Consider the following 21,709-nt stretch of genomic DNA (forward strand, 5'->3'; position numbering starts at 1 on the left):
GGTGCTGCTGAATGCATGAAAACGTTGCTGTGTAGAAAGGTCAAAACAGTCTAAAATGATGCAGTTATATTAAGACAATCTCAAAAAAACGTCCTGACCCATTGAGATTGAGGTCAGTATTGGTGTTACAACTGTTTACAACCCCATCGCTGTGGGGCCATGATCTAAATGCATCAGTGAAGCTGCTCGTATTGACTTTCTCTGGTCAGAGTAGTGTTGGCACTCTTCCCTTAACAATTCAGTTGTTCCCACTTTGTTTCTGGCAACCCTAAAGCAGAGGCGGGTCACTGAAGTTTAGGTGATGTGCAGGGACTCATGTGGAGGGCGCTAACGATTTTTAAAACTTTTTGGTGACCGCGTCAGGGCTGCATGACCCGAGGAGATTTAAGTCACCACCGGCAGTCTGTCCATGCTGCTGCAAGGTAAATGGAAGCTACACAGACCTCTGTCCTGGTTTATATAATGGCTCTGCCGAGGGGAATGGTTTTATTTTGACAAAACTGGACAACTGGCAAGACTAGGAAACATCTCTGGATGCACAAGACCTGTCTACTTTTTAATATATATTTTTGCAAATATGTGACACGGTGCATTTTTACTTCAGAACTTTTCTACTTGTTATTGTTTAATTTTTCCTGTTGAGAGGTACTGTCATTTTTTTGATACTTACAATGTGTATCATTTTCTATATTCATATTTTCACCAACAAAATTTACTTGGGTTTTTTGGTGCTTTCTTTTTGCAAATTTTGCTCTTTTATACTGAGCTCATTTAATTCATTTATTTTTCGTCTTTGCTGTCTGTATAAAATCCAAAGGACTTCTTTCAAAGGTGTTCCTCTTGTTACTGAATGTCCATTATGAATCTATCAATTTTACTTCTGTACTGTATTTAACTGTTTCGGTAGATTTTCTTCCCTAATTATTTTATCTTTCTCTGTTATTGACTTTCGACCAGTCAAAATGGCAGAGTGAAGATGGGGGACTGGAACTTCCTTGGGGGGATTTTAGAGGAGGTGCATATCCACTCCACTATGGTCGGCAAGATCTGGCTCACCATCCTGTTCATCTTTCGTATGCTGGTCCTCGGGGTGGCAGCGGAGGATGTGTGGAACGACGAGCAGGCTGACTTCATATGCAACACCGAGCAGCCTGGATGCAGGAACGTGTGCTACGACCTGGCTTTCCCAATCTCCCTCATCCGCTTCTGGGTGCTGCAGGTCATATTTGTGTCTTCTCCCTCGCTGGTTTACATGGGCCATGCTCTCTACAGGCTCCGGGCGCTGGAGAAGGCACGGCAGAAGAAGAAGGCACTGCTGCGGAAGGAGCTGGAGTTGGTCGATGTGGAGTTGGCAGAAGCCAGGAAGAGGATTGAGCGGGAGATGAAGCAGCTTGATCAGGGGAAGCTCAACAAACCTCCTCTGAGAGGCTCTCTGCTCCGCACATACGTGGCTCATATTGTAACCCGCTCTTTTGTCGAAGTGGCCTTCATGACAGGCCAGTATCTCCTTTATGGCTTTCACCTCTACCCGCTCTTCAAGTGTGAGCGGGATCCTTGTCCGAATGCTATAGACTGTTATGTTTCCAGACCAACAGAGAAAAGTGTCTTCATGGTGTTCATGCAATGCATTGCTGCAATCTCCCTCTTCCTAAACATCTTGGAGATCATGCATCTGGGCTACAAGAGGATTAAAAAGGCCATCCTAGACTTCTACCCTCACTTGAGAGATGAGAGGGATGAACTTGATGACTACTATGCCAATAAGAATAAAAAAGAATCTGTTGTGCAAATATGCACCGGTGCTTCTCGAAAGGCAACAATCGCCTCTGCACCCGGTGACTACACCCTCTTGCTGGAGAGGGCGCAGGGCACAGTTATGTACCCACACCTTATCAAAACTTCAACTTTTCTACCTCTTCAGGGTGAGCAGGCCACTCAGCAGGATTTGGATGATTGCAGAAGTTCAGCTCAAAGCCCCCCAGGGTATAACTGCACCCCGACTACCAATGAGCCCAGCCCACCGTGCTGCGACTCCCTGATTAATCCAAAGCAGGAGGCCGAGGACTTTTTACATCTTCCTCCACACACTGAGGGAGACAGCAGTGAACGAGAGAGCCCAGACTCTCCGAAACGCCCACAGAGGGCAGCTCACGCCTCCTCCTTCCCCACGCTGCCAGTGAGCGCATCAAGGAAACCGTGGATGGCTCACGGCTCCTCAAAATGCTCCACAGTGCTAGAGGGTAAAAGCTCTGACACAGATTCATATGGGGGTGCAAAAGCCAGTAGTGGACCTCCTTCCTCTCGAACTCAGTCAAAATCAGATGACAAACATCAAAGCGGGGCCTCCACCCCAGAGTCACTGGATTACTCCAGCTCAGGATCCGGGCCCAACCCGAGACCATCTTCCTCCAACTGCAAAACATCAATGGCAAGTAACGCAAGCAGCAGAAGAGCTCCGGACCTGCAAATCTAAACTTTGAACGTTATCTTCACACAGACATCCGTGTTACAGATTTCACTTTCCTTTCTGTATTGAACCTATGGATTTAACAGCATTGTGAGCAGGTTTCTAACTGGTGAGAGTTATATTTGTTCGTTCTGTTTTTGTCCTAAATCCTAAACAGTTAACAATTCAACCTAATTAATGTGGCATGCTTTAAAAACCCACAGCAGTTCAACTAATGCAAAAAATAGCTTTTGATGAAAGACAGAGGACTTTATACTATACGCTTTATATATATTTCAAACCAGTTTTGGACTACCTTTGTTTCCTATTTTGACTTGTACTGCTACAAAATTAGCATGAAAAATAAATGTAAAAAATAAAATATATAAATATAAAATCAATATAAACATTGTCTATTTATTTAACATGTTAGCTCTATAGACTGCCGAGTTGCGTTTTCTGAATGTAAACCCCAATGACACTGTGAAAAGTCATGTAATTGGTGCATGTTTTAAATTTCCAGTATGGCAAACATGTCTGTCCAAAAGAAGTGTGTACATTTGTACCATAAAGTGATGCTAAACAAAAGAACGTCCATATGTATTTGCGGTAAAGATGATTTTATCTAAAGTTTGCAGTTTAATTTAATCTGTATTATGAACTAGGATTTAAGATGGGGAGGGTGAAGTCAACTCTCAAAATAGAAAGGAGATATTCTGTCGACCTGCACAGAGAGAGAAGTGGAAACATTAGCTGCTTTTTAAGCCACAATGACAAAAATGTCAGCATTACCGATACACCCTGGGAGTTTATCGGGGTCATCAGTTTCCTGAGCATATCAATAAGCAGCTAACACAGCAGCACTGTCCTCACCAACAAGAATACCGTTGGTTTTCTGTCCTGCTTGATAGTTTTGAATCTTTGTCCCCCATGAAATAACTGAAAATTATTAAATCTGATTGAACCCTGTAGAAAACCTGATGTGCTCTGGTCCCCGACGTCTTCATTTGTTTCTGTATCAAGTGTTTTACTCGTTTTGTTTTCTTAAGGGATTTTTTTCATTTTGCATTAGTTGAAGTGTAGATCATCAAGTAATGACTGCTGTGTAATATCAGGGTTTCTGCACTGTTCACCAAGTTAAAGACTCACGTAGAATGCATGGTGAAAATTATAAATAATATCCATGAAAACAATATGGTCTAGAATTGCTTTTAAGTAGCAGAAAATGGATGAATCAAAGGAAAAATATCCAAGACCTTTTGTATAGGATATATTACACGACTTTTTAATACCTTCTATGACTTTTTTCTTTTTTTTTAAATAAAGGAAACTGAATTCTCTGCTTTGTAAGACTTTTCAAGTCTTGCAGATACTCTGAATACGGACTGTACACAGCTGTTTCTGACCAAGGTAACTACACTATCAAAATCCTGATATTAAAGTAAAAGTTCTGATTGACATATTGATGTTCACAGATTAATTCACCACTAATTACAATACTGTGCTTTATTTTGCAAGTGACTGACATTTTTGAGATTTTTTACAAATGTTCACTTAGACCAGATCTTTCAAAAATAAAGTGTACGTGTCTTTATCACATACTATGTCATGTGGATCTGGAAATTTTGTTTGTTTATCACAATGCCAGAAAAGAAAATGATCAGCTGGTTATGGAACTCTTTCATAGGCCTCTCAAAAAAAAAAATTATACATCTCGTGTCTTAAGAAATGACTTGCCCAGTCATCCAGAGCGCACTCTCTCAGTAAAGCTATAGTAAAGTCTCAATGAACAAGACAAAAACTTATATATACACACATGTACAGAATAAGTTAGATTCTAAGAAACAAAGTAGAAACTAGGATTTACAAAAAACAGCACAGTTATATAAAAAATCTTGGCTTTCACTTAACAGTGTCGTCTTGAAATTCAAAGTCCCAGTAATATCAACAAAAAATACATTCATCAAACCAAAGCTCTGCTGTCATCTACTCAGCTGTGGATCCATCTTCTGACACGGGTTCATGGCGCTGCAGCTAGAGAGATTCAGAAAAAACATGTATGTATGTTAGGCGCCTTAAAAATGATGTTGACAGAGTTGACATACATTTTTATTAATAATAATAATAATAATAATAATAATAACTTGGATTTTTATAGCGCCTTTCAAGGAACCCAAGGCCGCTTTACAGCATTAAGTTTACCCTTGTCTTGAGGTCTTTGTTTTCCTCTGCCAGACGTGCACATCTCTGCCTCAGGTCAATCACCTCCTGCTGCAGAGCCTCAGTGTCTGCTGAAATCTGTCCAGCGGCACCGAGATGCTGCTTCACAAATCTGGAGGGAGTTGGTTAAAGAATCTACAGAGAAAGTGTTTCATTTATTGATTGATTCTGCACATCTTTATTTGATGGGTGGGGGCACAAACCTGACTCGCATACTCAACTCACTACTGACCACGCAATCATTTGACCATGTCAAGAAGAGCTTAATGTGTATAAAAGGATACTCCAGAGCATTGTTGGGCCGTTCAGGTTGTTCATACAAAGCCACGAGTACTGAAACCAAATGGAAAAAAAAATAGTTAAATAAAATTGCAGAAGAACAGACGCTATTAATACGCTTAAAAATCTAAATTCAATACTTTTTAGTTACTGACCTAAATGTGATACCAAAACTGACTGATGTTAGCAAATATTTGGACACATTTCTGGTCTTGTTTACCTATTTGAGAAGTTTGGTATATTTTGTCAAATAGAAAAAATAGGTTACGTATATATTCCTTAAAGTGAGGTACTGAACAGTATTGTTGTGGTGTCAGTACAGAAACTTCAGTATAATATTAGTAGTGGTGTTGAAGTTTTTCAAATGATGCTCTTTTTCAATTATTAAGATGATTTATTTGGTTCCAAAATCTCATATTAGATGAAGATTTGATGTTGTTTACTAATCAGTGATTCAGTACAAATAGTGAGTTTCTGTTGTAAACTTGTCTGCAGCTCTCCTGGTTTGCTTCATTTACTTTTCATTAGGTGATTTGGTGTGAAGTTTGTGAATAGTGCCCAAGCCCAGAGATAAATTATTTCTACAGAGAAAAAAAATGTTGCATACCACTGGTAAGACTGTCAACAACACCAGCTTTCTCCAAGTATCTCCGAAACTGCTCCCTTTTGGTGTCCGAAGGCTGTGGAAAGTCAGGCATTTTATTTTCAACTGAGCACAAAACTATCAACTGTCAGGTCTAGATAATGAGAATAAAGCAAACATTTATATGGCAAATAGCATGGTTAAAATGTATTTACACAGGATTGTAAAAGAAACAGCTTGAAAAATACTCTATTGTGTTCATTTTGCATCGATTTGTGTCTAGTCATTCTTGTTCAGCATTTCTTTGTTGTTGTTTTGTATCTCATTATGGTAGTTTTGCATCTCTTTTTATTCGTTTTGCATCAATCATGTTATGTCACTGTGATAATTTAGGATCTATTTTTAGTTGCTCTGTTTTTTTGTGGTGTTTTTGAATCTCTTGTACTTGTTTTGCATCTCTCTGTAGTTGTTTTGCGTCTCTTTGCAGTCGAGTTGAGTCTCTTTGTGGTAAATTTGCATCTCTTTGTGGTCGTTTGATTTACTTTCTAACAAGAAATGTTAACAGTCAGTTCATACAGAGGATCTGGTCCAGGGCCTCCCCTGACACCAGTAATCCACTCATGCCGAAGGTTCGGTTTGTAAGTAAACATGGTTGAACCTGCAGCAGGAAATGTTGTCAAAGACGTTTGTTGTTATTTTATCGCATTATGTTATGGGATCTCAACTTAGGTCTATAAACGAAGATATAAAACCCCAATCATTGTAAAAACCAAAACATTAGTTCACAGGTCGACTGTCTAATCACTAATCAACTCCTTCTCCTCCCAGCTTGCTAATGTTAGCTTAGCTAACCTATAGTTACTACACAAGAAACAAATTCTTAAGAACACTAGTGTAAGATGATAAAGCGAAAAGCAAACACACTTACTCTGTAGTGTGCCATGATGATGTAGGTTTTAAGGTTGACTTTCCTCTTGTAGATACTATGTTTTCTTCCCCACTTGATATCGCAGTGGTTAATTTTGAAAACCAGGTAAAGTGCCGGGCCGGAAAAGTTAAGTTTCGTTTATTGCCTTCCTTCAAGCAACCGGTGATGCATTCAGGCGTTCCTCGTAAAAAATACAAGGTATGTCAGGCACAAGCCTGAGCTAAATCCTTATCGGTCTTTATGTTTTAATTTGTTGGGAGTGTTAGACTCAAACTGGACTTAATTCTAAAATTATAAGATCCTGGTAACGACACTGTACAGAGGGTATAAAGTACAAATTACATGCTATTTTCTTAGGTTAGAAAGAGTCACTGCACATGGGGCTTATATATCCCCGCCATTCTACACTTTAATGTTATCTCTTAAAAAAAAAAAAAATCTTCCAATAGTCAGCCTTTGCCAAACATTTGCCACGAATAATACATATTTGCATCCTATTGCTGATGTTACGTATAAATTCCGATATTTTGGAAAGACTTTGAAATCCTCAACCTAACTGTAGTGGGTGTCTGTCGCCATCTGCTGGTGATATCGCGTAACACCATTACTATTCACTTTCTATTTGGTTTGTTTTAAACAACCTTTATGAAATGTTCAATTTTTCAAGGAAATCAAGTGTATAAATAATGTGTTATTGCTACATACTTGAGCGGATTTTGAAAAGCAGTGATAAGAGTGCGTATCTGCTTCTTATTCGGGTGATAGGTCACAAAACAAGTCTGAGTACTAGTCAGGTGACAGCGACAAACATCGGTAGAGTGGCAGGTGGTTTGACCAATCACTTTTCGAATTGTAACACAGACAGCGAATAAGAATCAAGGGGCGGGACCAAAGGGCGAGTTTTTTTCAGGGGAGAGGAAATCCTAAGGAAATGTGTGGGATCACGCTCTGTGTTTCTGAGTAGCCAGGGCATTATTGACAAACTATTTTCATTGTCTGGCGTTAGTTTATGTTGCATACCGATCGTCTGATATAAACACGGGTGTGGTGACTGACAAGTACGGGGGGGAATAGGGGAAGCGACCGTCGTTGGGTCAAAATGTCGATTCAGTACGATGTGGAACAGCTGGCTGACAGCTACGGGGTAGCGGACTCGTTCCCCAAAGATTTCGGTTACGGTGAAGAGGAGGCCGACATCGAGGACAGCCCGGCTCCGTCCGACAGCAAACCCAGAATCCTGCTCATGGGTTTGAGAAGAAGTGGCAAGTCATCGATACAGAAGGTAGGAAGAGGCGTTAAAGTGTTAGCCTTTCGAGGCGAGCGGCGCCTTCCTCTGCTTCACGCAAGTCAATGAGAGGTTAGCCTGAAGAGCTAGCGAGTGAGTTTAGCATGTCGCAAGTGATGATAGCTATCTACCAGCAGATAACATGTCTGGGCACACGAGAAGGAAAGAAGTGCAATTAAAACCGTTCTCCCAGCAGCTAATGGCTAAGTTAGCCTTCAGAGGTAGCTTAGTTTAGCTCTAGCAGTGAATTATTAACCAGGTGGACAGAGACGCTTGGTGTATCTGTACCAATATGTGGATGTGCAGCATGTGACTATTAAGTTAACAACTTGTCCAACATGCCAAATATATCTTAGTCCCACCCAGCTGTGAGGCAAAGGGCAGGTCTGATGTGTGGCTCTCACATGACAGCACAGCGACCACACCTTCCATTCTCAAAACCTAACACTTAGTTTCAAATCAGTACAGCACCCTCAGTTTGGACAACATCCTCTCTGCCCATGCATGTAAATCATGGCCGGATTAACTCGCTAGGGGGGAGGGGGGGTTCAAATTTGTTGGGCCCCCACAGTCCCCCCTCCTACATAAACATGTTATGTGTCCCAGGTTCCCAAGTCCAGAGTGGCGCTGCAATAATTTGATGAATTGCTTCAGTGTTTTGGTCTGGTCTGTATAATAACGTCCCATAGTCCAGGGTGATGTCTTCAAACTGCTTTTTTGCATTCAACCAATAGTTCACTACCCAAAGATATTCAGTTTACTGCAACGTAAGACTGGAAAAAGTGGCAAATCCTCACACAGCCATCAAATATTTGGCATTTTTGATTAAAAAAAATTGACAGAAACAATTAAGTGACTGTCAAAGTAGTTGCAGATTAGTTTTGTTTCAGCTCTAGTGCAGAGCAGCCAGTACTCCCAGGGTCTCCTCCCAGAAAAGTGTTTACCTGAGGTGGTAAATCACGCAGATCCTGGAGCAGCTTGTCTTGTAATCAATTTACTTAGTAGATGAAGCTTAATGTTTTATTTCATAAAAGTGTAATAATTTTTTACGATGTTATAAAACATTGCAGGAAAATCGGACTCCCATGCAAGAATCATAGTGAATTAGCGTTAGCTTTTCCACAGTTTGATAAAATACAATTTTATTGAAAATATACATCATGTGAAGACAATAAAAATGGTATGACATGGTCATAAAATTAGCCGTAGTTGATATTGCACTTCAGTCGTGGAAATTCCCTAACAATTTTCCAATTAATCAAATTACGAAAAACCAACTGACTCATAGAGTGACTAGGGTTTTTTTTTTTTTTTGTTGGGGGTGGGGGTTTGAGGTTGTTGCCTACGGCCTTGATTTGAACACAAACTCGTACAGCAAAGTTAGCTGTCTCCGTCACATCCTTCAACTCTGCCACTTCCAGACTAGCACCGTGGTTGAATAATAGATGAGATGCATTTGTTCCCTCCTATGATATTTTATTATTCATGTTAAAATACAAGGGGGAAGTAGAATCAGGCTAGATATAGCGTGACATGCCAGGAGCCTATCCTAAAGACAATGCCTGGAGGAAATAAAAGTAAAGAATTGCACTTCTCTGTACTGAAGTGCACATGCACACATGTTCTGTTTTTCAGTAATCCACACACCCTCAAGCCCCTGATTAATGTTCCCCAGTAATCCTCTAGTATGGGCTGAAAAACATGTGATTTGGCTTTTTGCTGGTTCATTGGCCTGTGACCTCTGTGGCCCACACACTGATTCAACATGGCAGTGGTGAAGCGAACGCTCCCAGGTCCTCCACCATTACCCAGTGCAATTTATTTTCTACCTCTTACTGTATCCAGTAGAGCAAGACTTTGATCAACCCTAAACTACTCTTGGCTTTACAGCTACAGTCTTAGCTTCTGCTGTTTGAAAGCATGCCACTGCAAAATGCTGAATATAGAGTGACGTGTTGCATCAGACCATTGAGTCTGCAAAGTTTTGCCCTTTTCCCTTTTGCTCTGCATGTGACATCCGGATGATGTCTTTGTGCCGGAATCATAGCACCAGTCAAAATATAGTAACGCGTGACAGTGACATAACACATCTCTATCTGTGTAACTCTGAAGAAAATCCTTAAACACTTCTTCAAAAAGTTGTATTCTATATATAAAATCATTTGTTAAAGTTATTTGCTGTATTACTAATTTCTCACTATTCTCAAAAGCATGTGTAACAAAATGTTTAAAGTTTCAGCCATTTTAACACAAATGTTGAACAGTAACTTAACTGATATCAATACAAATCAAAAAGCAAAAGGTGGCTAGAGATTACACATTGAAGAGACCGCACAGTGTGTCTGAAAAGCCAAGTTAGGTCTCTCACTCCAAACCCTGGGATTGTCTGCTAATTGAGTAATTGTTTCAGTTTTAAATACATGTTTAAATAAATATAGTCATTGTTTGTGTCGTTAACAGATGACGTGTAGGTAACGGTTATAAATTGTATTATTTCCAATCTTCACCATAGCAGAGTATGATTACACAAGGGAACTCTAATTTCGTTAGGTGTGATAAGTAGCTCAGCTGTTTTATCATTACTTTCCTGTCCAATGTTTTCATGTTCACTTGGCTAAAGCTTTGTCTGGGGATTAGATAACAAATTGACTGTAGGATGAGTGTGACACTGTATAATAAGAACAAATTGTATTCATGTATATGCAGTGTTACTTTGTGTCACACTTTCTAAGTTGGTATTAGGTCTCTGGACTCCCTGCAACAAATCCCAGGGACAAGTCATTTGAATTTGTTCTACTTCAAGATAAACCCATCTCTTATTTTTAGGTGGTTTTCCACAAAATGTCTCCCAATGAGACCTTGTTCCTGGAGAGCACCAACAAGATCTACAAGGACGACATATCCAGCAGCTCATTCGTCAATTTCCAGATCTGGGACTTCCCAGGCCAAGTTGACTTCTTCGACCCCACCTTCGACTATGAGATGATCTTCAGAGGAACCGGGGCTTTGATATTTGTCATTGATGCTCAGGTGAAGAACAGAAAAACAATGGTTCATTTGACATAGCCGTAAACACAGGAAGTGACTGTGTTGTTTCACAGCAACGCACTGTATTGTTCGATTGGCTCTGAGCATAGGAAGTAACCAGAGTCGTGTTTCAAATATGCTGACTAAAGGTATTGATCTTTGCTTTTCCTCTTGCCTTGTGGGCAGTGACTTGGCGTTTCATTTCACAAATAGGAAATCTGACACTATTGTGGCTCACTTTCATGTATATATTTTCCATTTTATAACTGCATAGAAGAAGAAAACAACGTATTTTAGTGGTCACTGACTGTTACTGTATGCAAAGTACTGTAGAAGCCCCTTTCAACCCTGAGGAATGAACTCGGTGATGAGCAGCTGGAATAGCCAGAATAAAAGACAATTACCTGCCTCGGCTTTTATGCCAATGCTATCCACATAACCATAAGTGCTTTCAAGAAGTAATCTCAGCCACGATGTAAGCCACAGCTGATCTGATCGCAGGGTTTATTTCTACTCAAGGAGGTGCATCAGATTAAATTAGTTTCAGCAGTTGGTCACACAGCAATATCTGAGCAGAGTTGTTTTCGCTGTTTTGCTTGCTGTTTTGGAAGACAATGCAGTGGTGCGTTTCCTCATACCTGGACTTACACATCACTATGTCCTGGAGCAGCAGACAGTAATCGCCCTGGGCTCAGCTCACAGAAGAGCAAGTTGTGACTGTAACACCTTTTAATAGGCAGCACATCTTGATTTTCTTGTTCATTTCATTTATGGGAATCTGCTGCGGCATTGTTGTTGTATAACCAGCAGCTGCAATGAATCACTTTAAATGGCCGTTATCAAGGTTCATCCAAGCAGAAGATCGTCATATGCAGTTTTGAGAGATGTGAGGTATCTAAATGTTTAACGAGGCTTAATTGTTTTGGTCTCAATTGTTTTAACTATGCTGACAGTTTAGCAGCAACAAAGGCGATTAATTAATGATATGGTGATTATGTGCACGAATGCTGTCATAGAAGATAATTGTCATCTAAAATAAGGACTGTAGGGTAGATTTTTGTAATGCATTTATGGGCAGTTTTATGATTCAGTTTGTGCAAAGATGTACATAATTCACATGTGTATTAACATATTACTTTCTTCCTCTTAGGATGACTATGTGGAGGCTCTGGGCAGGCTCCACCTCACTGTGTCGCGGGCCTACAGGGTAAATCCAGAGATTAACTTTGAGGTTTTTATCCACAAAGTGGACGGCCTGTCAGACGATCACAAGATCGAGACCCAGAGAGACATCCACCAGAGAGCCAATGACGATCTGGCTGACGCTAGCTTAGAGAAGCTGCATCTCAGGTACGTTTTCATTCCACATTTTATTATTTTACTTTTCACATTTTCTACTTCACTACATTTGTACAAGGCTAAAGAAGAAATGATTTCTTCCCTGCTACCTGTGCAATCAGACGTTGGTATTGACATTGTCATTTTGACACACAAGTGCATGCAAACACACTGTTCTCATTACTGCATTGCCATGAGAGCAGGCCCTTCTCCTTTTCTTATAAGTCCTTTTTAATATAAAAATTATACACAATTATATACATTTTGTAAGAAAGAGGGAAAAATATTTCTACAATCATGGGTAAGATGAAGCAACTCAAGTTAATGATAAAAATAAAAATATTTTAGTAATAATAAACAAGGGCCTGATACATAATGCAAATACGACAAAGTATTGTTTATTTGCACATTTTCTGTATTGCATTATTCATTTTAAAATACTTATTGAAAAAAGCACAGACACACAAAGTAACACTGCAAGAAAGAGGTAGGTTGAATTAGGTTAAGCTAAACAATGGACCAACACAAAAGTTGGTCCAAATCCAGTTAACTAACCATTGTGTGGATGTTTACATAAATTGAGGCAACTCATACATCAGGGAAAAAAAACAGCTGAGTAATGCACCAGATACAGACCTGCACAGCAGGACTTTAAGTCGCAGCAAACAGTGAATTAAAGCTTAACAGTACTGCTGCTTCTTTGTTCAGCACATTTTCCAAATCTTATCAAATACACAGCTGCAGCTTAGAAATGAGCTCTAACAGGTTGGTACAGCAGCTGAACAGAAACCTTAAATCCCCTTGAAATAAGCATTTCCAGATTCAGTCTGTTTACGAAGCTAACTTCAGTTTAGCTTCTCTGGCTGAATGTCACTAAACTCCAGAGAAACCTCCTCAGCTGTAATGACATTTCTTCCACTTGATGGAGTGGGTGAAGAGGATCAAACATCCTACGTGGCAGAGTGCATTTATTTTTAGAGCTGGTTTGATTTCCTTTTAACATGTGAACAACACAGTGGCAGAGAAAGATCAACCAGGTCAAGCTCACTCTCTGCCGGTTTAAATAACGGAGCCCTGAATTCAGCACAGGTAAAGTCAAAACATTTTAACACAGTGCTCATAGGCCACCAAACGATGCTCCTGAGTGACAGTGCAGAGTAAGTTTGAGACTGTGGTCTGTTCAGCAACGTCAGATTAAAAAAAATTATCTGAATGTGATGATGGGCCAGCTCTCTATGAAGGAAACCTGGTTTCCAAGTTTTTTTTCTCTTGCATGTTTGAACGATGTACATTTTTATCCAAGAATGTTAATAATAAATGAGAATTGAATTCTCTGATATAGCTCATCTCGTGATACAGTCTTTATGTTCCCTTTGTGAGAGACGAGCCGTCTCTACCTGTTTGACGTAAGTGGCTTCCCTGAACTTTATGCAGATGAAAGAAAAAAGAAAGAAGTTGTCACACATACAAGGAAGCAGATTGGTTATTTGTAAGTGTTGTTAAGTTAAATACATTTATTCAGCATTTTTTTTTCTCAGCAGTTCTCTGGATTTCAACAACTTTGTGCTACTGTAACACGTGTAGGTGTTAACATGTCAGCACAGAGTCCAGCCAGTCACAACTCTCACACCAACAAATCTGTGTCAAGTTTGAGAGTGAAAATTAGATTGTATTGACAGAGCATCCTAAAAAAAAAACCTGAATCTGCACATGTAGAGCAACATCGTCACATCGGATGCATGTCACCTGCAATTTAATCCCCCTGTTGGAATTCATCACAATTGCTTACCACAGCAGAAATGAATTATTGGCTTCAATATTATCTCATGCCTGTTATAGGCAGTAATGTAGTATGTATCCGTACTGCAGGAGCTCGAGAGACATTATGTTACGTTACAGTTACAAACTAAAGGTGGGATTATTCTGACATTATCTGATATTATGATAGTAAGTAATTCTATACCATATTGCTCCTTCTGTCTTTCCATTTTACTTTAATACTTTGGCCATGTGTGTGACCATGACTGAGGTGTTGCATTCCATGTGGTATGAAAAAAAAGTCTTACATTTAACTTGATGAACCCTACAGAAACCCTGTGAGAGGCTTTAGTGTTCATGCTAATTTCCTCTGTTACATACACAGTAGCCTGTGCATGTGCATGGTCTGCATACTCTTGAGCATTACTGTGAGATTCCTCCCTGACCTCCTAATGAGGAATCGATGACCCGTTCTTCAGATACCATAGCTGTTATGATTCGGGCTCCAAAGGGCGGACATATGTAAGATGTAGAAATAAGGCTGACGTACACTTGCAGTGATTCACACCATTAACTGCTGTAGGAGATTTAGTGATTTGATTTGTTGTTTTGTATGGAAAATACTGACACTTTTACTGCGTCATATAACGAGAGGAAATGGTCCAATCAAAAGCCATGATTACTTGGTTAATGGCTTAGTCAATAGACAGAAAGCTAATTGATGACTGTATTGATAATACAGTAATTGTTTAAGTTTTTCAAGTAAAGTGCAAGTCATCACCAAGTTAATTGAAAATAAAGCTGGAAGAATAACCAATTTGTTGATATAAAGAGAATTAGTTGGGTAACAATTTTGATAATAAGTTTAATTGCACAAGTTTTTAAGGGGTTTTAAGGTTTTTAAAGGGTTTAAGTTTTGGGAAAATTATTATTATTATTATTATTATTATTTTATTTTTTTTTTTTATTATTATTTTTTTTTTTACTGTTTTATGACATTTAATAGACAAAAAGATCAATTGATTAAAACGTAATCTGTAGGTTGCTCAATAATAAAATAGATTGTTGGAGCCCTGATCAAAAACTAAAAATGATCGTTAATTACAGCCTTTGCCCTGACACTGTGTGTAGAGTCTAAATGTGTTGTGTAGCGCATAAAACAGGTTGTCCTGGTTGAGCTCGGTCAGCTCTGCAGCAGCTTTACTGTTGATGCTAGGGCTCTGTTGGCACATACTGCACTGTGTTTTATGTGGGGTGAGATTGTTGTTTATTCCGGTTAGACAGCCATGGCGGTCCTGGATATATAGCGGAGCTGAGAGGGCTTTTTTTTTTTTTTTTTTTTGCTCTGCCTTGTGGCTCTTTGGTACTTTGTAAAGTTGAGCTTCTGCCAAGTGGATGCAGACAGTTCCATTTGGCTCAATCCACTGGTTTCCTCAGACACTGGCCTTTTATTTATATATCTTAGTAACCAACGTCTATAAATCATGTGTGTCCGGTTTTGCTGCAGTCATATGAGATCAGTTTTGTTAATTTTATTTTCATTCCTGTGTTTTTATGTCTGAATCAGGTTTACATGTTTTACTTCAGACCCTTTTTTTTTTTCTACCATCCAGCATCTGTTTCTCATGTGATCTTGTGACTTTCTGTATTTTTACCTGCTTCCATATGCTTTTTGAGGAAGTGAGAAGTGACAGCTTAGTAACGGCTTATTCACCTCTTCTTCTTCTTTTTTTTTTTTTTTTTATATTTATGTCATTCAGCTTTTACCTGACAAGTATTTATGACCACTCCATCTTTGAGGCCTTCAGCAAAGTGGTGCAGAAGCTCATCCCTCAACTCCCCACTCTGGAGAACCTCCTAAACATCTTTATTTCTGTAAGTAGACAAACATGAGCTCTTGGTCAACCAACCTTTTTTAGTAACGTTGTCATTGACACCATGATTTATGTGCGACAGACTGAATGTGAGTCACTGAAAGCATTGATGCCACTTCATGCTTAACAGTTCCTCTGATTCTCTTACAGTGTTTTGATGCCATGATTGTAACACTAATCTTTTTATGAGGCTGAGGATTTCTAACACACACATTGTTAGCAACATATTTTGAATTGTGTCAGTCTTCGTAAAACCCAAAAGACCACTGGCAGAGATTTATCTCAGGACATGATCAAGGAACAACAAGCAGTCCTTCTTCACATAGTATCTGCAAATAATTGTATGTTTTTTTTTATGTAGTTTGTCAGGATTTAATGTATCCAGAGAGTTGACATAGCTGCGACAGGTGTTTCTATTATTTTGTCCACTCGATTTATATCAATGAGGGAAGGCTAAACATAAACACCTCTCTGTATAATGTCACGTAGCTCAACAGCACCACAAACTACATCCTTCAAGTTGATTCAATACATCTCCAAAACATTGTATATAAATTATATACTATTATAGACTTTATAGATACATAAATACATACATACACACATAGTATAGATGATATATTTCATGGTTAAGCAATGAAGAAATACTTCAAAGAGCACTGAGTTTGACTGTATAACCTTATATCACAATATCAATATATTTACATGTGTCACAGTGAAATGTACCAAAAGGTGGGGGAGGGTTCCTATGGAGACCGTTACCGATCACTGATAAGACAAAACATAATTTGACTTGGCTTCCATATGCTCGCACAGCTTTTGGCTCATTTCACCATGTGTATTGAAAACTTCTGGAAAGTAAATTGAGATAATGGATGAAATCAATGACAGGAAATGTCTGTCTTTGTCTAATCGAGCTAATTGACTACCTGTCAAATCAAAGTGTTTCCATTATCACATTGATCCAAAATCGTATGAGAATCCAAAATCAACATAAAGCGGTCGTTGTCATTGATTTGTGACCTAAATACTGCACACCCAGAGATATGAAAGGGATAACTACCATGGTGTAAAGATTATAGGAAAATGAAACAATAAGATGATAAAACAATTTCCTAATGTTCTGATGAAAAATGTCTCTTGACAGTTGCCAAATTTTTTTTATCCACATGTCATCATATCGCCCACCCTTACAGTTTTATTATCAGGTCCAATGTAACTCATCAGATATTAGTCCTGTGTTTCTTTACCACAATGCAATTTCCTAATACTCCCCTTCGTCTTTGTCTCTCATGCCTTCATCTCTCTTCCTCTCCTTCCTTCACCTCATTTTTGTCGCTGACAGAATTCAGGGATAGAGAAGGCCTTTCTGTTTGATGTGGTCAGTAAGATCTACATCGCCACAGACAGCTCTCCTGTAGACATGCAGTCCTATGAGCTGTGCTGTGATATGATCGATGTGGTCATTGACGTCTCCTGCATCTATGGGTGAGTGCGTTTTGTTTGCTTGTTTGTACATTAGCAATTTATCAGAGAGGTCAGAGTTGGGTTATGCCAATGCTTTCCACACAACCTCATTCAATTTAACAGCGAACTCTATAATAAATGAGTTGCAAACATAGGTAAGAGTATCTATAGAGTAGATTTATTAACTTTCTGTATAAATTTGCATGTTAAATACTGAAACAAATAAAAAAGCATGTTTAATTTACTCTCCCTCTAATTTGTTAATGCTTTAAGATATAGAGTTCACCCATGTGTTGTCTGATGATGCTTTTATTGAAGCATAACTTCATTTATGCATTTATTTGCTTAATTAATGACATCATTGGCAAGCTGCAATTTATTTTCCATTTTCCCCTAAATGCTATGGTGTTTTGTTGTGCCACACTAGCCTGAGGGAGGATGGCAGCGGCAGTGCCTACGACAAGGAGTCCATGGCCATCATCAAGCTCAACAACACCACTGTGCTGTACCTGAAAGAGGTCACCAAGTTCCTGGCCCTTGTCTGCATCCTGCGAGAAGAAAGTTTTGAGCGCAAAGGTTAGCTGTCAGGGAAATCTGTGATCCTCTGCACCTCATTTGGCTTAATTTGGCTAATGATGTTGTGGCTTGAGTCAAGTGTTTTCATATTTTCTCTCTCCTACGTTATTCTAGCGTCGCACCGAGTGCGCATCTACATGTATGTAGAGTGGGTGAAGCCAAGACAAGAACATCTATACATTGTAATGTGTTGCAATTAAGTACACTGAAGGGAAAATTAGGAAGTTACAACTTACAAGAGACAGATTTTGATAAGATTGGTAAAAAGTGAAGTAACAGAGGCTGAGATATCCTGACTCCCTTAAATGCCACAAAGAAACTGTTTTCACAACCTTTGCACTACTACAAACTGATCTTCATCTGTTAAATCAATGGTGCAATTCGTCTGAAAAATTCTTCACTTTCACTAAATGTTATGTGTTTTTGTTCTGGTCATGACATAATTAGATCTACCAGACTTTTGACTGATTTTGTTTGCAGATATTATTACAGAGAGGAAATTTAACGTCAAAATAAAGTATTAACTACTCTTATCTTTCTTGCTTTCTTAGGATTGATAGACTACAACTTCCACTGTTTCCGGAAGGCCATCCATGAAGTATTCGAGGTGGGCGTTTCCACCCAGCGTCCAATGGGCTCCCAGGCTGTGGGCTCACCCTGCAACAAGGCTGTTGCATTGAATGGCACGCCGCGCAACACTGTCTAGACACTGATGCAAATAAAAAAATAAAAAGAGGGTAGAGGGAAGGAAAGACAGAGAAGAGCCAGGGAGCCTGTAGAGGACAGACTACTAAACTGTGGGCTCTCTGGTGCGCCAATCACAATCCCTTGCTCCCAGCACCTAAAGCACTGAGAGATGGCTGGAGAGTGTGGGAGCAGCACTGGAGCACCGAGGGGGTCAGGCTTCTCAAGCTGGGATGGAAGGGAAATTCAAGCATCCGTTACAGGCGAATGCAAAGCACCGTGTTGACTGTGAGGAAGTCAAGAGAGTACAACTGCACTTGGACAGGAAAAGGTGTTCAGTCTCTCTCTTGGGATTTCCTAAAGCGGTCAAAGACTGTGATATTTAGCTGCTGGTCTCTCTGTACGAACAATGTGAGGAGGGAAAACAAACCCTTGTTGTAACCTCTTGCTATGGACGAGCTGTGATGACAGTTCGCAGGAATCTGTCTAGTGATGAATCCACCCTGACCACTTCTGTGCTGATTTAAAAAGAAGAAAAAAAAAAAAAAAACACACACACAAAAAAAAAGAGATGGCGGATGTGAACTGCTAGTCCTAACCCACACATGTTCAGAGATGGCCTTATGTAGATAAAGCTTGACTGCAGTGCAAGCTTTCTCTCTCCACCACTCACCTCACCCTACCTGAATGCTGCCCAAAACTCGCTTTTTGGTTTCACTTGTGAAGGGAAAACAAGGTTTTGTGAGCAGTCTACAAAGGGATTGTGCTGTCGATAACTAACTCGGTCGTGTGTGTGTGTGTGTGTGTGTGTGTGTGTGTGTGTGTGTGTGTGAGTATGTGTGCGCCTGTGTGTATGTGTGCGTGTGTGTGAACGAAAGGTTTTGATGAGATCCCAGACTAGGCTCCTTGTCTGTACTGGAGAGGGATGTTTATGGAAAGCTATATGTCCTTCTTCTCAATAACAGCAGCTTAGCGTAATTAAAACTCTTCAATCAGTGAAAGTAACTTGTCTGTGTGTGCTCCACTGAAAATCAAGCTTTTGATTGACTTTCTGATGAGTTTTGCTGGAAATTTGGAAATGGTCTTTACAAAAGCACTGCCAAGATGAATAAATGATTCCGAAACAGTGAAATTATTTTAAAAAATACCATGATTAAACCCTCATTTGTTGCCATCTTAGAAAATGTCTTAGGTCTGGCTGATGTGCGGACTGATGGAGGGGTTCACACTCCAGATTGACTGTGTGGGATGATGGTATGAACTGGTTAAAAACTTGCATGTTTTTCCACCTACAGTTCCAACCCTGCCCAAAATTATTAATCCATGTTTTGTATTTAGTTTGGCTCTAATCAGTAGGATTCACAAAAAAAACAAAATGTACCCATTCCAAGCATGCATACATCAGTGTTTTGTCAACTTCTATTGTTTTCAACCATACCACTTCTCTTTGTATTTAAAAGTAAGGAAGTGAAACTAATCAAGACAGTTAAATACAAAGGAGAAGAAAAAAGACCAGATTTGCTTTTTGCCATCAGGGTGACAAGATAAGACAGTCATGCCCGCATTGGTCTGTTTGTTTATATCAGAGAACTCAGACTGGCTGCATCCTGTCTAGAAACCTGACTCGTAAATGTTATCATGATAACTTAGCAGGGTAAAACTGAGCAGTTCATGTTCCAGATTTTAAGGCGTTCTGGTTTTTACTCGGCAAAAGTATTCAAATAACTCAGCTTCTTCAGACATGCCCCAAAATCTTCTCAACCTTGTCATTATCAGTCACCTGCAAATAAACACTTGCACATCAAAGCTTGATGGATGATTGACTTCATGTATTGTGAGCTATACTGTGTGAAATAAATGAAAATTTAAATTTTGTTTTTGTTATTGTAATAATTGGTCCAAAGGAACAAAAAGTCATTTCAGTAACCAAATCATCTACCACTGGTATTTAAGGAGCAGGAACATGTTCAGATTCTCTTCAGCAGTCTGTTTCTTACCATCTAATATGATGCAGATCAACAATCAAACACAAGATGGCGCTGGAGGACTGCTCAAGTGTTTCCCTTCGCTCGTATTGTCATTCATTTCTGCCTCCTCTCCAACCTCAGCGACTGTTTTGATGCTTGTAAAATTTACAGTAAGCATGCAACATTTGCTGAACCTGTATGCTGAATTACACACCCTGTTCAAGTTGGACTATAAATGTCAGAAGCTTTAGTAAGAAGAAAGAAGAACTGTTTGATTAACTGGACCTTCAGTATGAGCATAACCGTAGGGTAAATTGGATTACTCAGTATTGACGAAACATAGGCTTTAGCTCACATCTAATTTATGAAGAAGTCAAGTTCATGTCGACTGGATATTTTCTATATGTTAACAGTCTAAGTGACCTTTTTAACCTTTGCTAATATGAAACCAGATCGACTGTTAACTGTCAGTTCTCTTGATTTTGCTGTTGTTTACGTGGCGTTATAATGAGTGAGAATGGGGAGGCGAAAAAAAAAAAGGAAAAAAAAAAAATCCCCTTTCTGGTTTAGTGCATATAAAAACAACTCTGTGAATAGCTTCGCCATGCAAGTTATTCACCAGTTAAGTTAAATAAGCCTCACAGCTACTGTCACGACCCATTATGTGGGGAGTAGGCGAGACAGCTAAACACCACTTCCACACAATTTAGATGCAATAAAACACTGACAGCTTTTTTATCCACTTCATTAAGCCAGTAATTTCTTATAAAAATCTCCCGCATTAATCCTGGTGATGGTTTCCCTGCGGTTCCTTAAGCTCTCCTCCAACCTTAGCCGCCTTGCTTTGATGCTTACTCAAATAGGCGCTAATTTGAGATAAATTATGCATCCGCATGTAGCCTACCCATGCCAAGGAATATAAAGTGTGACACTCTGAAAGATGGTGAATTAAAGCAAAGTGTGATATCTCGACGGGCTAATGGCAGATAGGTTAGGCTGTCAACCTGATGGTTTGTTTATCCGCAAGTCACTTCATATTCAGAGAAGGAGAGAGGTCATGTTTATGATGTTTTGAAGGTCATTTGACTTCAGTGCAAGGCAGACCTCAGGATAGATGCAGGTGAAATTACTCAGACTATTCTAGGGTAATTTCCATTGTCCTTTTAACTTAGATAAGATAAATAATATAAATTCTATTGATCCCACACAGGGAAATTCGAGTGTCACAGCCTTAGAAATGCAAGAACAGATGCATAAATAGATAACTTTAAAAGACT

The 21,709-nt window shown here is 39.4% G+C and overlaps 3 protein-coding genes across 3 annotated transcripts; 2 read left to right on the forward strand and 1 right to left on the reverse strand.

Moving 5' to 3' along the window:
• The first annotated feature begins 349 nt into the window (after positions 1-349).
• On the forward strand, positions 350-3,695 carry gja9a (gap junction protein alpha 9a). Its single transcript, XM_056380867.1, has one exon. The coding sequence runs from the start codon at positions 977-979 to the stop codon at positions 2,471-2,473; it is 1,497 nt and encodes a 498-aa protein (XP_056236842.1). The 5' UTR covers positions 350-976; the 3' UTR covers positions 2,474-3,695.
• Positions 3,696-3,937: 242 nt separating this feature from the next.
• LOC130172279 (c-Myc-binding protein-like) lies at positions 3,938-6,620 on the reverse strand. The gene is made up of 5 exons (XM_056380869.1): positions 6,457-6,620; positions 5,553-5,625; positions 4,951-4,999; positions 4,649-4,778; positions 3,938-4,480 (listed from the first exon to the last, which is right to left on the reverse strand). The coding sequence occupies exons 1-5, from the start codon at positions 6,469-6,471 to the stop codon at positions 4,433-4,435; spliced, it is 315 nt and encodes a 104-aa protein (XP_056236844.1). The 5' UTR covers positions 6,472-6,620; the 3' UTR covers positions 3,938-4,432.
• A 723-nt stretch (positions 6,621-7,343) lies between these two features.
• Positions 7,344-20,339, forward strand: rragca (Ras-related GTP binding Ca). The gene is made up of 7 exons (XM_056380868.1): positions 7,344-7,738; positions 10,568-10,771; positions 11,919-12,118; positions 15,625-15,739; positions 17,084-17,226; positions 17,633-17,781; positions 18,333-20,339. The coding sequence occupies exons 1-7, from the start codon at positions 7,556-7,558 to the stop codon at positions 18,485-18,487; spliced, it is 1,149 nt and encodes a 382-aa protein (XP_056236843.1). The 5' UTR covers positions 7,344-7,555; the 3' UTR covers positions 18,488-20,339.
• The last annotated feature ends 1,370 nt before the right edge of the window (positions 20,340-21,709 follow it).

This window comes from Seriola aureovittata, chromosome 7 (assembly GCF_021018895.1).
Source record: "Seriola aureovittata isolate HTS-2021-v1 ecotype China chromosome 7, ASM2101889v1, whole genome shotgun sequence".
Taxonomy (NCBI): Eukaryota; Metazoa; Chordata; class Actinopteri; order Carangiformes; family Carangidae; genus Seriola; species Seriola aureovittata.